The sequence below is a fragment of the Stenella coeruleoalba genome, assembly GCF_951394435.1.
Source record: "Stenella coeruleoalba genome assembly, chromosome: X".
Taxonomy (NCBI): domain Eukaryota; kingdom Metazoa; phylum Chordata; class Mammalia; order Artiodactyla; family Delphinidae; genus Stenella; species Stenella coeruleoalba.
The window spans coordinates 67842508-67856132 of record NC_137152.1 but is presented as its reverse complement, the minus strand read 5'-3'; the positions used below and the strand labels follow the sequence as shown (position 1 = coordinate 67856132).

Below are 13625 nucleotides of genomic sequence, written 5' to 3'. Positions count from 1 at the left end.
CATGGAACACTCTCCAGGATAGATCATATCTTGGGTCACAAGTCAAGCCTTGGTGAATTTAAGAAAATTGAAATCATAATCACGTATCTTTTCTGACCACAACACTATGAGAGTATATATCAGTTACAGGAAAATCTGTAAAAAATACAAACACATGGAGGCTAAACAATACACTACTAAATAACCAAGAGATCACTGAAGAAATCAAACAGGAAATCAAAAACTACCTACAAACATATGACAGTGAAAACACGATGACCCAAAACTTATGGGATGCAGCAAATGCAGTTATAAGAGTTATAAGTTATAAGAGGGAAGTTTTTAGCATTACAATCCTACCTTAAGAAAGAAGAAACATCTCAAATAAACAACATAACCTTACACCTAAAACAATTATAAAAAGAGGAAGAAAAAACCTCCAAATTTAGCAGAAGGAAGGAAATCATAAATATCAGAGCAGAAATAAATGAAATAGAAACAAAGAAAACAATAGCAAAGATCAATAAGACTAAAAGCTGGTTTCTTGAGAAGATAAACAAAATTGATAAACCATTAGCCAGACTCAGCAAAAAAAGGGAGAAGACTCAAATCAATAGAATTAGAAATGAAAAATGAGAAGTAACAACTGACATTGCAGAAATACAAACGATCATGAGAGATTACTACAAGCAACTGTATGCCAATGAAATGGACAACCTGGAAGAAATGGACAAATTCTTAGAAAGGTATAACCCTCCAAGACCGAACCAGGAAGATATAGAAAATATGAACAGAGCAAGCATAAGTAAGGAAATTGAAACTGTGATTAAAAATCTTCCAACAAAAAAAAGCCCAGGACCAGATGGCTTCACAGGGGAATTCTATCAAACATTTAGAGAAGAGTTAACACCTATCCTCAAACTCTTCCAAAATATAGCAGAGGGAGGAACACTCCCAAACTCATTCTATGAGGCCACCATCACCTTGATACCAAAAGCAGACAAAGATGTCAAAAAGAAAGAAAACTACAGGCCAATATCATTGAGGAATATAGATGCAAAAATCCTCAACAAAATACTAGTAAACAGAATCCAACAGCACTTTAAACGGATCATACACCATGATCAAGTGGGGTTTATCCCAGGAATGCAAGGACTATCAATGTATGCCAATCAATCAATGTGATACACCATATTAACAAATTGAAGGAGAAAAATCATAAGATCATCTCAATAGATGCAGAGAGAGCTTATGACAAAATTCAACACCCATTTATGATAAAAACCCTCCAGAAACTAGGCTTAGAGGGAACTTTCCTCAACATAATAAATGCCATATATAAGACAAACCCATAGCCAACATCATCCTCAATGGTGAAAAACTGAAACCGTTTCCACTAAGATCAGGAACAAGACGAGTTTGCCCACTATGACTACTATTATTCAACATGGGTTTGGAAGTTTTAGCCACAGCAATCGGAGAAGAAAAAGAAATAAAAGGAATCCAAATCGGAAAAGATGTAAAGCTGTCACGTTTGCAGATGACATGATACTATACATAGAGAGCCCTAAAGATGCTACCAGAAAACTAATAGAGCTAATCAATGAATTTGATAAAGTAGCAGGGTACAAAATTAATGCACAGATATCTCTGGCATTCCTATACACTAATGATGAAAAATCGGAAAGTGAAATTAAGAAAACAGTCCAATTTACCATTGCAAGAAAAAGAATAAGTTATCTACGAATACACCTACCTAAGGAGACAAAAGACCTGTATGCATAAAACTTTAAGACACTGATGAAAGAAATTAAAGATAATACAAACAGATGGAGAGATATACCATGTTCTTAGATTGGAAGAATCAACATTGTGAAAATGACTCTACTACCCAAAGCAATCTACAGATTCAATGCTATCCCTATCAAACTACCAATGGCATTTTTCACAGAACAAGAACAAAAATTTTCACAATTTGTATGGAGACACAAAAGACCCCGAATAGCAAAAGCAATCTTGAGAAAGAGAAACAGAGCTGGAGGAATCAGACTCCCTGACTTCACACTATACTGCAAAGCTACAGCAATGAAGACAGTATGGTACTGGCAGAAAAGCAGAAATATTGATCAACAGAACAGGATAGAAGGCCCAGAGATAAACCCATGCACATATGGTCACCTTATCTTTGATAAAGGAGTCAAGAATATACAGCAGAGAAAAGACAACCTCTTCAATAAGTGGTGCTGGGAAAACTGGACAGGTACATGTAAAGTATGAAATTAGAACACTCCCTAACACCATACACAAAAATAAACTCAAAATGAATTAAATACCTAAATGTAAGACCAGATACTATCAAACTCTTAGAGGAAAACATTGGCAGAACACTCTGACATAAATCAAAGCAAGATCCTTTTTGACCCACCTCTTAGAGAAATGGAAATAAAAACAAAACTAAGCAAATGGGAGCTAATGAAACTTCAAAGCTTTTGCACAGCAAAGGAACCATAAACAAGACCAAAAGACAACCCTCAGAATGGGAGAAAATATTTGCAAATGAAGCAACTGATAAAGGATTAATCTCCAAAATGTACAAGTAGCTTAAGCAGTTCAATATCAAAAAAGCAAACAACCAAATCCAAAAATTGACAGAAGACCTAAGTAGACATTTCTCCAAAGAAGATATAAAGATTGTGAACAAACACATGAGAGAATGCTCAACATCATTCATCATTCGAGAAATGCAAATCAAAACTACAATGAGATATCACCTCTCACTGTTCAGAATGGCCATCACCAAAAAAATCTACTAGCAATAAAGGCTGGAGAGGGTGTGGAGAATAGGGAACTTCTTGCACTTTTGGTGGGAATGTAAGTTGATACAGCCACTATTGAGAACTGTATGGAGGTCCTTGAAAAACTAAAAATAGAACTACCATAAGACCCAGCAATCCCACTACTGGGCATATACCCTGAGAAAACCATAATTTAAAAAGAGTCATGTACCACCATGTTCATTTCATCTCTATTTACAATAGCCAGGACATGGAAGCAACCTAAGTGTCCTTCGACAGGTGAATGGATAAAGAAGATATGGCCCATATATACGATGGACTATTACTCAACTATAAAAAGAAACAAAATTGAGTTATTTGTAGTGAGGTGGATGGGCCTAGAGTCTGTCATACAGAGTGAAGTAAGTCAGAAAGAGAATAACAAATACTGTATCCTAACACATATATATGGAATAAAAAAAATAAAAATTGTCATGAAGAACTTAGGGACAGGACAGGAATAAATACTCAAACCTACTAGAGAATGGACTTGAGGCCTCGGGGAGGGGGAATGGTAAGCTGAGTCAAAGAGAGTGGCATGGACTTATATACATTACCAAATATAAAAAAGATAGCTAGTGGGAAGCAGCTGCATGGCACAGGGAGATCAGCTTTGTGCTTTGTGACCACCTAGAGAGATGTGATATGGAGGGTGGGAGGGAGGGAGATGAAAGAGGGAAGAGATATGAGGATATATGTATATGTATAGCTGATTCACTTTGTTATAAAGCAGAAGCTAAGACACCATTGTAACGCAATTATATTCCAATAAAGATGTTAAACAAAAAATGCCCGATTTCTCAGAAAGAGCGGAATATGCACAGGGCCCTTGGCAGAGTTGTTGCCTTCCCTGGTCAGGGAGGTGAACAAGGAAAAGAGCTGCCATGGTGCTCCTGTAATCCCGCCCATCTCCTCTTGATGGCAGTTGACTCAGTGGCCTTGGCAGGGCATGGGTGAGGTGAGGGGAAGTTCTCTGCAGAAGTTGAGCTACTCAGGGCAGACTGCAGGTAGACTGTCTTGCAGAAGAATCTGTTGCTTAAGAAAACCACCAAGGAGAAGAGGTGCAATTGGGAAGACACTGATAATGAATAAAGGAACGAGGATAGAGAAGAGGCAGGCACTGACAACGTAGGAGTACTGCATTGCTTTGAGGAAAGATGAGGGCAAACCAAATGCAAAGTAGTAAGGCCAATTCTTTCTATGTTTGACAACTGTTGGTGAATTTCAATTCCTTTATTGAACCAATGATATTTGAAGCAGTATAGCGAGTAGAGAAGAGACATGTTCAGGAGACTAACCAGTTGACCAACAAGATGGATGGGGAAGAGACTCATAAACATCCCCTGGAGGAGAAAAAGAGCCTGCAGCAATAGGTTGAAGAGCATGTCAGCAATTATTTTGCTGAAACTAACGAATGGTGAGCCTTCATCCTTGATACCTCGAATGCCAGATCAGTTATACCCTGAAACCAGATTGCGTTCACAACTTTGCTAAGCACAAACGTGGAGCACCCAAAGAGTACTGAAAATTGACGTGAGGAAGAATTCTAGCCACAACAAAACATCCCGAGGGAGTGATGGTTCACCAAAATTTGGCCCGCTGCTGACTGAAGCACAGGAATAAACACTCAATAAAACAAGAGGAGACAACCAGAATACTCCGCCATTCCAAGTGCAGCACTGAAAAATTCTAACAATATGTGGTTCACTGTCTTGCTTCCTCTCTATACTCTGGGCTCTCCTCTGAGCCAGGACACTGCTTGCCCTTCTTCGATGCTGCTCCTCTCTCTTTTGTTGACTTTGACCATCTAGCTTTGAGATGGTACAAATTCCCCAGATGGAGTCTTTGATTCCCCTGGCAAGGTCCTGTAGAAAAATTTTGACACTGTCCGCCATCTCTTCACTGCCCAAACTATCAACTACACAATGGAGAGAGAAATGCCCCCAAATCTTTCACCATGAAGGACCCGGCAGCTTTGCCCCTTCATGCCCGGCCGCCCACTACCACCTATCAGTGAATTTTTGTTGAAGCTCCCACCTATTCAGTGAATTTTTATCGATTGCCCACTATGCACCAAAAATTACCCCAAGAACTGGAGATTGACTAGTGAACAAAACAAGGTTGCAACCTTCTTGGAACTGAAGTTCTTAATTGACCCCAAACCATTCGGTTACAAAACAGCAGAGTTGGGACTGAAATTGAACAATGCAGATATGGGAGAGGAACATTTGGGAATTAAGGATGATTGATGATGTAGGTGAACTAGGATCCAGAGACCCACCCACATACCACTTCTCTCCCCCATCCTCACCAGCTAGAGTGTAATCACAAAAGCAGAGAAATCAGAATTATGTATGCAAGTACATAACATATTTGTAACACTGAGCCTGCCTCATTATGGTTGTGTTCAACTGCAAAGAAGCAAATAGTTTCTCAGGGAGAAGATGCAGCAGAGGGTTAAAGAAAAATGATCATTTTAACTTTAACATTTTCAGCTTTTAACTCTACATTATTGAGGGGTAAAACAAATTTCAATCCCCATGCTTTGTAAACAAAAATAATCTAACTGGTTTTGCAGAGCAGCTTGAAAATCCTGTCCAGATACATTTTATTTATCTAAGTATATGGCTTTTTGTTCTTTTAAATTCCCTCAGGAGAAGATTCTGGCTAAATTACAATACTTATAATAAGCTGAGCCTCCTAAATGGCAACTTTATCCTCTTTCACCTTCCAGTTTGTCTAATCTTTACTTCTTCTCCCCATAATTAAACTGATCTCAATCCACTTCTCTCATGATATCCTAACTCTGTTCAGCCTTTTTATTTTTGGTTGCTCCTGATCTTCCTTATTTTCCATTTATTGTCATTTTAGTCAAGGGATTTATGCATTCTGGTATATAACATGACTCAGAAATGGGGAAGTATTTTTATTCAATCAGTAGATATAACCCAATTTATATTAGTCATTTTCATTAATTTTCCACTCACAGACTCCTACTTTGAGAATGGCACTCTACAGCCTTCAAATTGGAAAATAAAAGGAAATAAGACATGGTTCCTGAATCAAAGGGGCTTACAGTTCCTCTCAGGAAGGGGAATAAGATTATGTCCACAAACAGCTATGTAAAATATATGATGAGGTGTATGATAGATGCCATAAGAGAAATACAGATGAAGTCTTACTGAAGTTCAGAGGCTGGAGATAACACATTTGTTTGGGAAATCAGAAAAGGATTTATTGTGGTATTTAAGGAAATATTAAAATGAACATCATTATTGGTACCATTTTACTAATGTGGAAACAAAAGCTTAAATAAGTGTGACTTGCTTAGGTTTTCTGACTAAATGTGTCACTCTCTATCTTTTCTGACAGTTATTCTGGGGGTAATTTTGACAAGTTTTGATAACCTATATTGGATTTGGGGTTAAAAGAAGAAAAGTCACATATGACTTAAGCTTTTCAGTTTGAGATACAGGGAACATGGTAGCCCAATTAAAAGGAGTAAGAAGTAGGGGAGAGGAGAAGCTGGTTTTGGAAACAGGGAGACTGAGATCTGTTTGAACCAGTAGCCTTTGAGACACATGGCAGCGAAGATGCCCAACAGGCAGTTAAAAAGTGACTTGAGGAAGGTCACATTTGTGATAAGGATATAGGAGTTATTCCTCTTAAAGTTATCTTTGTAGCTGTGGGAATGAGTGAGATCACTGAGGGGTAATGGAAGGGGTTGAGGTCAGAACCTAAAATGCCTACTCTAAAGGAACAGAAGGAAGGAACCACTTTCACAGGTAGAGGAGCGGTCAGAGAGGGATGTGAACACAGACTAACTGAAGCAAATAGAGAAAGGGGGTGGTCAACCATCTCAAATGGCCAAAGGGCCAAGGAGGATGAGGTTTGAAAATAGAGTTTGACCATTAAGAAAGCAATGGTGATGTTTGAGAGAGCAGTTGTGGTATACATGTGGAGGTAAAATCCAGATGCAAAAAGTTAATGGGTGACTGGATCACGAAGTGGAGGAAATAAGTGAGGATTACTCTCCTAAAAAGGATATTGGTCAAAGGAGGAGAGGTGGGATAGTAGCACAGAATCTTGGAGATCTGAGAGATTTATAGACAGGGAAATAACTAGTAGTAAGGAAAAGTTACGATGCAGCAGAGAAAGGGAAGAAAGGGGACACAATTCTGGAAGAGTCGAGTGGATAGGATTCCAGGTGCAGACAGAGAAGTGACTTCCAGATAAAAGAGGGGTCTGTTATTCCATAATGAGTGGAACGAGCAGAAACTGAAGAGATTTTTGAGATGGGAGGAAAATGGAGGAATCTCATCGGACAGATTATATTGGTTTTCTCAGTAAGTAGAAGGTGAATGAACGAACATGAGCATGGGGCTTTGAGGAAAAAAAACTTTTTGTTAACAGTAGTTATAGAGAACTTGGTGAATACAAGTATGACCATGAATGTCGGAGGGCCTCTTAAAGTTGGATAACTTGAATTCGTACTGAACCACATCAGCAAATCTTTTTAAAAAAATGTTCTCCAACAAGTTTTCATGGCCTGGAAACAGTAAAGTGGATGCTGGGGAATATGTACTTTGTTAGATGTGAGAACTACTCCCAGAGGTTCTAAAAGTAACAATTAAATTATAAGATCAGCCATCTTTGAAAACACCTGTTAAATTTTAGGGTGGGTCTGGCACCAATTCCAATGTACAGGTAGAAAAATAAAATAAGCTACCAAATAGTGAAACTGTTTAGCAACTCATTTGTTAGAAATCTAAAACTTTTGATTAATTTTGCTGACCTGTTTTATGCAGAGTGATCTATTCATATTAATATTTGGTTTTACTTTCTTATAGATTTGGGGAAAATAATAGTTCCCTAAATTTAGAAGTTTTTCTTTCAGTAGATCGTCTAAAATAAGTCCAACACACAGTTTAGGGAGAATTAATACTCTTAGCACCTAAGTCCTTTTTCTTCTTAAAAAATAATGGTTCAGCATTTAGAGTGAATTTTAGTTCATAGAGAAGAAAATTTCATGCTTTTGTTAAATTTTTTTCCCCTATTAGAAGATGCTTATATCCTTATATAAAAGTTCATATCGTCCCTTCTCATCCAATCATCTGTTCATTCACTATGGGGTATTTAAGATGGATAAAGTTCCTGTCCTCAACAAGCTTACTTTTGTGTATTTTTAAACTCGATATCCTAGAAAAGTTCTAACAAGATTCTCATAAATTATTTTAAAACCAGTATTGATTTTAAATATTATATTACTGTATTATTCAAAACCAATGCCTTTTATATATTTACATGACAGATTAAAGGTACTTTAACATACATATTTTGCTTGGCATAAAGTACCCTGCATTACTATCCTTATGATAAAGGAACTGAGCCTCAGAGAAGGTAAATGACTTACCTAACTTTCCACAGCACGTAGGTGATAGAGGCAGAACTGAATATAGGTTTTATTAACCCAGAAATTTTTTTTATTATACCTATTTCCATTAATTTTAGTAGTCAAATCCAATAGATTCATAGTAGTTCAAATCCAATCTACTTTGTATTTCTCACCTGTTGACCTCCCTGAAGCATTTATACCTTCACTCACCTTCCTATTGCTTCTTAAAAACTTCTCTTCTCTTGACTGTATGACATTTTTCTCTTATGATTCTCATATGTCTGAAGATTTGTAGTTCTGTCTTTGATCTTCATTTCCCTTTTCAGCAATTGCATGGTTTTAACTAGAACTTCTAAACATATGATTCTGAAATCTAGAACAATAGCCATGAAATCCCCACTTAGTTCCAGACATGTGTTTTCAACTGTGTGCTGTAAAAGAGTTCTTTTGCTAGTTATTTGCCATAAGTTAATACATGTTTAAGGGATTACTATGCACTATATACTTTGCTAAGTGTTATGAGGAATAAAAACATGAATCTGACCTAGATTCTTACCAGGAGCACAGAAAACTCCATGTGTCTCCACTTTTACTGTTTTAGTTTTTGAGCCCATTTACCATATAGTAGATTCCTCAGGTTCAAGACCTCGGAGTCTTCTTTGAAAAGTGCTGTCCTTGATTTAGGATAATTTTCTAACTGGTCTCCTCACCTGTATTCTTTCCATTCCCCAATTAATCTTCTTGAAGTAGACCTATGTTCAAATCACAGCCCCGTTTAAAAGCATTCAAAGGCATCTCACTGCTTGCAGAACCAAGTTCCATCTGCCAAGTATGACCCCTACATATAACTTTACACTTTTCCAACCTTGGTGTCTTGACTTTGTTTCCGTCACTTCAAATACCATTTTCTTTCACCTCCTTATATTTAAAGCCCACCTTTACCTTCTCTTAAATGCTACCTGATCCAAGTAACCTACCCAAGCACTGCCAATGGAACTTGGTTTTTCTTCTTCTGAATTCCATCCCATAAGTTATTTCTCTGTACTTTTTATTGGCCCTTGCCTCTTTCTCCCTTGTATTATAGGTATTTGTGTTCATATATCATCTAGACTAGGGATTAGCAAACTTTTCCTGTAAAGGGCAATATAGTAAATATTTTAGGCTTTGTTGGCCACATGGGGTCTTGGTCTTCTTTCTTTTTACTTATAGTCCTTTAGAAATATAGGGTCTTGGTCTTCCTTCTTTTTACTTACAATCCTTTAAAAATATAAATACCATTCTTAGCTTCAGAATATTACAAGTATAGGCTGCTGGCTACAGTTTGAACCCTGATCAATATTCAGTGCTCCTAGTAATAATCTAACTTTGCTTCATGCCTTATAATACTTAGCAAAGTGTATTGTGCATAGTAAGCTCTTAAACATGTTACATGAATGTAAACATGTGTTACATGTATTACCAAAGAGGCTTTTTTTTACAAAAACAAACACAAAATAGTTTCTAGGGGAATTTTTAAACATATATCCATCTTTAGATTTGGTAATTCATCAGCTAGTCAAAATGAATCACTTATATGTTTGTTTTACCAAAGTATCCCAGGAACATTAAGTTAAAGCACCCTTTATCCAAACTTGAATACAAGAAGTATATACTTTGGGTTCAAGAGTGTCTTGCTTTCTCAACAACCAGTGTTTTAGTCCAGTTCTAACAGTTTTTACAATAGCAGACTACAAAAATGCTATCATATTTTGTTGGTTTTGAAATGGTCCTAAGCACATTAACTGGTAATAGGTTTAGCCAATCCCCTTCTCTACTGTTCCCTTGCATTACAAAAATAAATGAATGCAATTTTTGGTTTGTAACAAAATAACCCTCACTCTCCCTATACAAGTGAAAAGTCATATGAAAACCAAAAGAAAGGAGAGGAGTATAATACACAGTACATTTATTTTGGACTCCTGGTCTGATTCTTATTAACCCTTCCTGGTTTCTTTCAGATCTTGGATATGTCACCACCCATTATTACATTGGTGACAACTTCTAAGCACTTGGATAATCCTACATCAATTTAGTTGATTATATGGAGATACAGTGGCTCTTAAAGCCTCTACTCTGTTCTCAGTATTCAAAACATACTTTGTACTGAGAGCCTTAGCTTTGATTGTAATCACAAGTAGGAATTGTACACTTCAAGGGAACCCAAATTGAGTTCCAAGAAAAAAAATTTTTAATACAGTTCTACCTACTTTATGGCTCAGTGGTGCTGAATTATGTTTATTTTGCATTTCTCTAATAATACTTTGGCATAGAAAGTAACTTGCCAGTGAACGCAGTTTAGATGAGGTTGACCTCATGCCTGTCTACCTCAGAGGAAACTTATCTTGCCTTAGGAACAGAAAAAAAATCTTTACCACTCTTCCAATTTCCCCAAAACACTGTTAGGCTTAGTAAAATGTAGTGGGAGATACATTTTGCTCTGTTTGAGAAAATGGACTATTTTTATTACTATATCCTTATATCTCTCAGAACCTTTTTGGGATGTCATTCCACTTTCCTCCTAAAGTCTGCCACTACCTCAGATTTTATTGGAGAATGCATATTTGCTTAAGTTCAGATTCCTCTGAAAAGGTAACTTTCAAAGCAAAACACAGTCTTTACTGTCTTTATAGGAACCACTGTCACCATTCCTAAGAGGAGGCCATTTCTTTCCAGGAAATAATGTCATTTATGAAAAAACCATAAAAAAAGTGGAGAAGCTAAATACGGATCCGGTAAGTGAAATTTGTTTTAAGGCTTATTTTATGTGTATACTTTTGAATTATGAATATTTTAATAGAGCTAAAATGACCTTCAATTGTCAAGTGCCAGGCAAGCTCGCTATATAATGATACCTCATTATATCTACAGCCCTTTGTATCATCCTTAACACTTTCATTTCCATTTCCTCATTTGAAGTATTGTCCGCATTTTACTGAAAGGGAAACTAAAATAAAGATATGTCCAGTCACGGGGAAAATTAAGAATCTGAACTTAATATAGATATCTCAATGCTTTGTATGTTTCTTTTAAACGAGGCTCACAAAAATCATAAAACATTGCAATTTTATCTTAATTCATTTAATATGAAGTGAATTTTTAAATGAACACTATCTATGAACAGATCTGTAAAATACTGTATACTGTAAAAGGTCTAGAAAGCTAAAGCTTGAAGTCAGTTTTTGAAATTCCATTAAGCTAAATTGAGAGACCAAGTACAGAGTACAAAACTGCAGCAGGGTGATGGTAATTCCATGGCATCTAGAGCTCCTCTCTCCCCCTGCCCTTCCGTCCTTTAAGCAGAGTTGTTACTGTAACCAGAAGAGGTTTCACATTGATCTCCTCAGTGGGTACAAGCATTCGCAGCCCAGACAAATCCTGGGATTTATCTCTTGAACTAGGACAGTGTATTAGCTTCTTAGGGCTGTGGTAACAAAGTATCACAATCTGGGTGGCTTGAAACAACAGAGATTTATTGTCTCACAGTTCTGGAGGCCAGGACTATGAAATTGCCATGTTTAAAGGGCGATGCCCCCTCTAGAGCCTCTATAGAAGGAACTCTTCCCTGCCTATCTCCTAGTTTCTGGTGGCCTCATGTGTTCCTCAGGTTGTAGGTGTGTAATTTTAATTCTCTAGTGTCACATAGCACCCTCTCTCTGTGTCTTCACCTGGTCTTCCCTCTGTGCATGTTTGTCTCTGTGTCAAATTTCCTCTTTTTATGAGGACACCAGTCATGTTTGATTAGGACCCATCCTGTTGACCTCATTTTAACTTGATTACCTCTGTAAAGACCCTGTTTCCAAATAAGTTCACATTCCGAAGTACTGGGAGTTAGGACTTCAATGAATCTTTTTTTGGGAGGCACAATTCAACCCAAAACAGGCAGTTAAATATTATCAAATGAATTTTGATCACAAAATCATTTTTCTCATATACAACTGAAACATTAAAATATACTAAATTCTCTTTTTTTCATTTTTCTTGGCATGAGAACATGTCTTATTTTTATGAGCATTTATGGGCAGTTGTTATCCAATTCATAGGAACTAATACATCATTACTCATTTGATACCCAATAAAAATGAAAAAGAGTAAACTCTCAGGATCATAAACATCCAAATCTTTAAGATTCTAGTCTGCTTGGAAAACTGTATATAGTCTGAAGGGTTTAGTAGAGTACATATTAAATACATATTTTCCAAAAGAACTGCAGAATATTTCTGGACATTATGATACCAAATAGAAAAATTTCCCCAAATATTTTAGTTCTTCAAAAGGCATTTTCCTCAAGCTACCAGATTATAACATCTGTCCTTTATCTAACTGGACAACCAAAACAATGTCTGACACACTTTAAATAAGAAGGAATGTTTGAGACACATCATTTCATGCTGCTTCCAACTTCTTGTTTCAAAGAGAATAAACAGCTTTTCTAAATCTTGGCCCTAGAAGAAAATATTGAATATCCTATACATTATTATTGCTATGCATCTGGAACAATTAAAGAAGAATTCCTTTAATAGAACATTGCTGCTACTTACTGTTAACTAGAATATTTACTTTTACATGTCCACTTTTCTTATTAATGACTTAAATGATTTGGGAGTTTTGGAACTGCCATGGGAGGCTGCCCAAGGTAAAAGGAAACATGCATACAACTGCTTTGACCTAACTGAGTTTCCTCAGTGACAGAAATACAGTGGGATGAGCTGGATAAAGCCAGAGTCTGGATGAACCTATTTAATGTCATATGAGACTAATCCAAATGGGACTAGCTCTTAGGAGATGGGACCTGTCCAAAAAAAGAGGTATTTATAGTAGAAGGGTGGTAAAGTGGTGTCAGTTTCAAGATAATTATCCAATTCATATAAATTGTACTCTGTGTATATTTTTCTTGAGCAAAAAAGATAAGATATATGGTAAATCAGAAATGTTTGATCTTTTGTACATTAAAAACTCAGCTTGTGGTATACTTCAAAAGTATGAGAAATGTATGAATATCTTGCTTTGGAACAATAATTTTAGTAGTCAGGTGTGAGGAATGGAAACTGAAAACCTGCTAAGACTTTAGTGGTACCAATGAGTGGTTCAGATGCCAAATAGGCTCAGGAAAACCACAAGACATCCCAGATGGAGAAACTGTCAGCATTCTATTCAACTGATGCGTTAATAAAGAAAGATGATTAAGAAATGGGTTTTGTTTTATTTATTGTCCTTTCAAGTTTTTTCCTAATCTGCTTTTTAAGGGACACATTTATTTTTTCAGGAGGAATTCTACTTCAGTAGTGTACAAGCTCCCCACTGGTGAAAGTGTTCTCTGACTATCACTCTGACTTTATCCTAATCTAGTGTATGAAGGTATTTTGTAACATAAAAGAACA

At 36.6% G+C, this 13625-nt stretch overlaps 1 protein-coding gene and 1 pseudogene across 2 annotated transcripts in view; one reads left to right on the top strand and one right to left on the bottom strand.

The window, feature by feature from the left end:
• POF1B (POF1B actin binding protein) overlaps window positions 1-13625 on the top strand; it is a gene marked incomplete at both ends in the record, with an annotated part of 100388 nt that overhangs the window by 27511 nt on the left and 59252 nt on the right. Inside the window, one exon of the mRNA XM_079910980.1 lies at window positions 10878-10979. Coding sequence (XP_079767106.1) covers window positions 10878-10979 — 102 coding nt within the window. The remainder of the gene's footprint in view (window positions 1-10877; window positions 10980-13625) is intronic.
• Window positions 3668-4749, bottom strand: LOC307180185 (etoposide-induced protein 2.4 homolog; annotated as a pseudogene). The gene has a single exon. The product of its transcript is annotated as an etoposide-induced protein 2.4 homolog (transcript).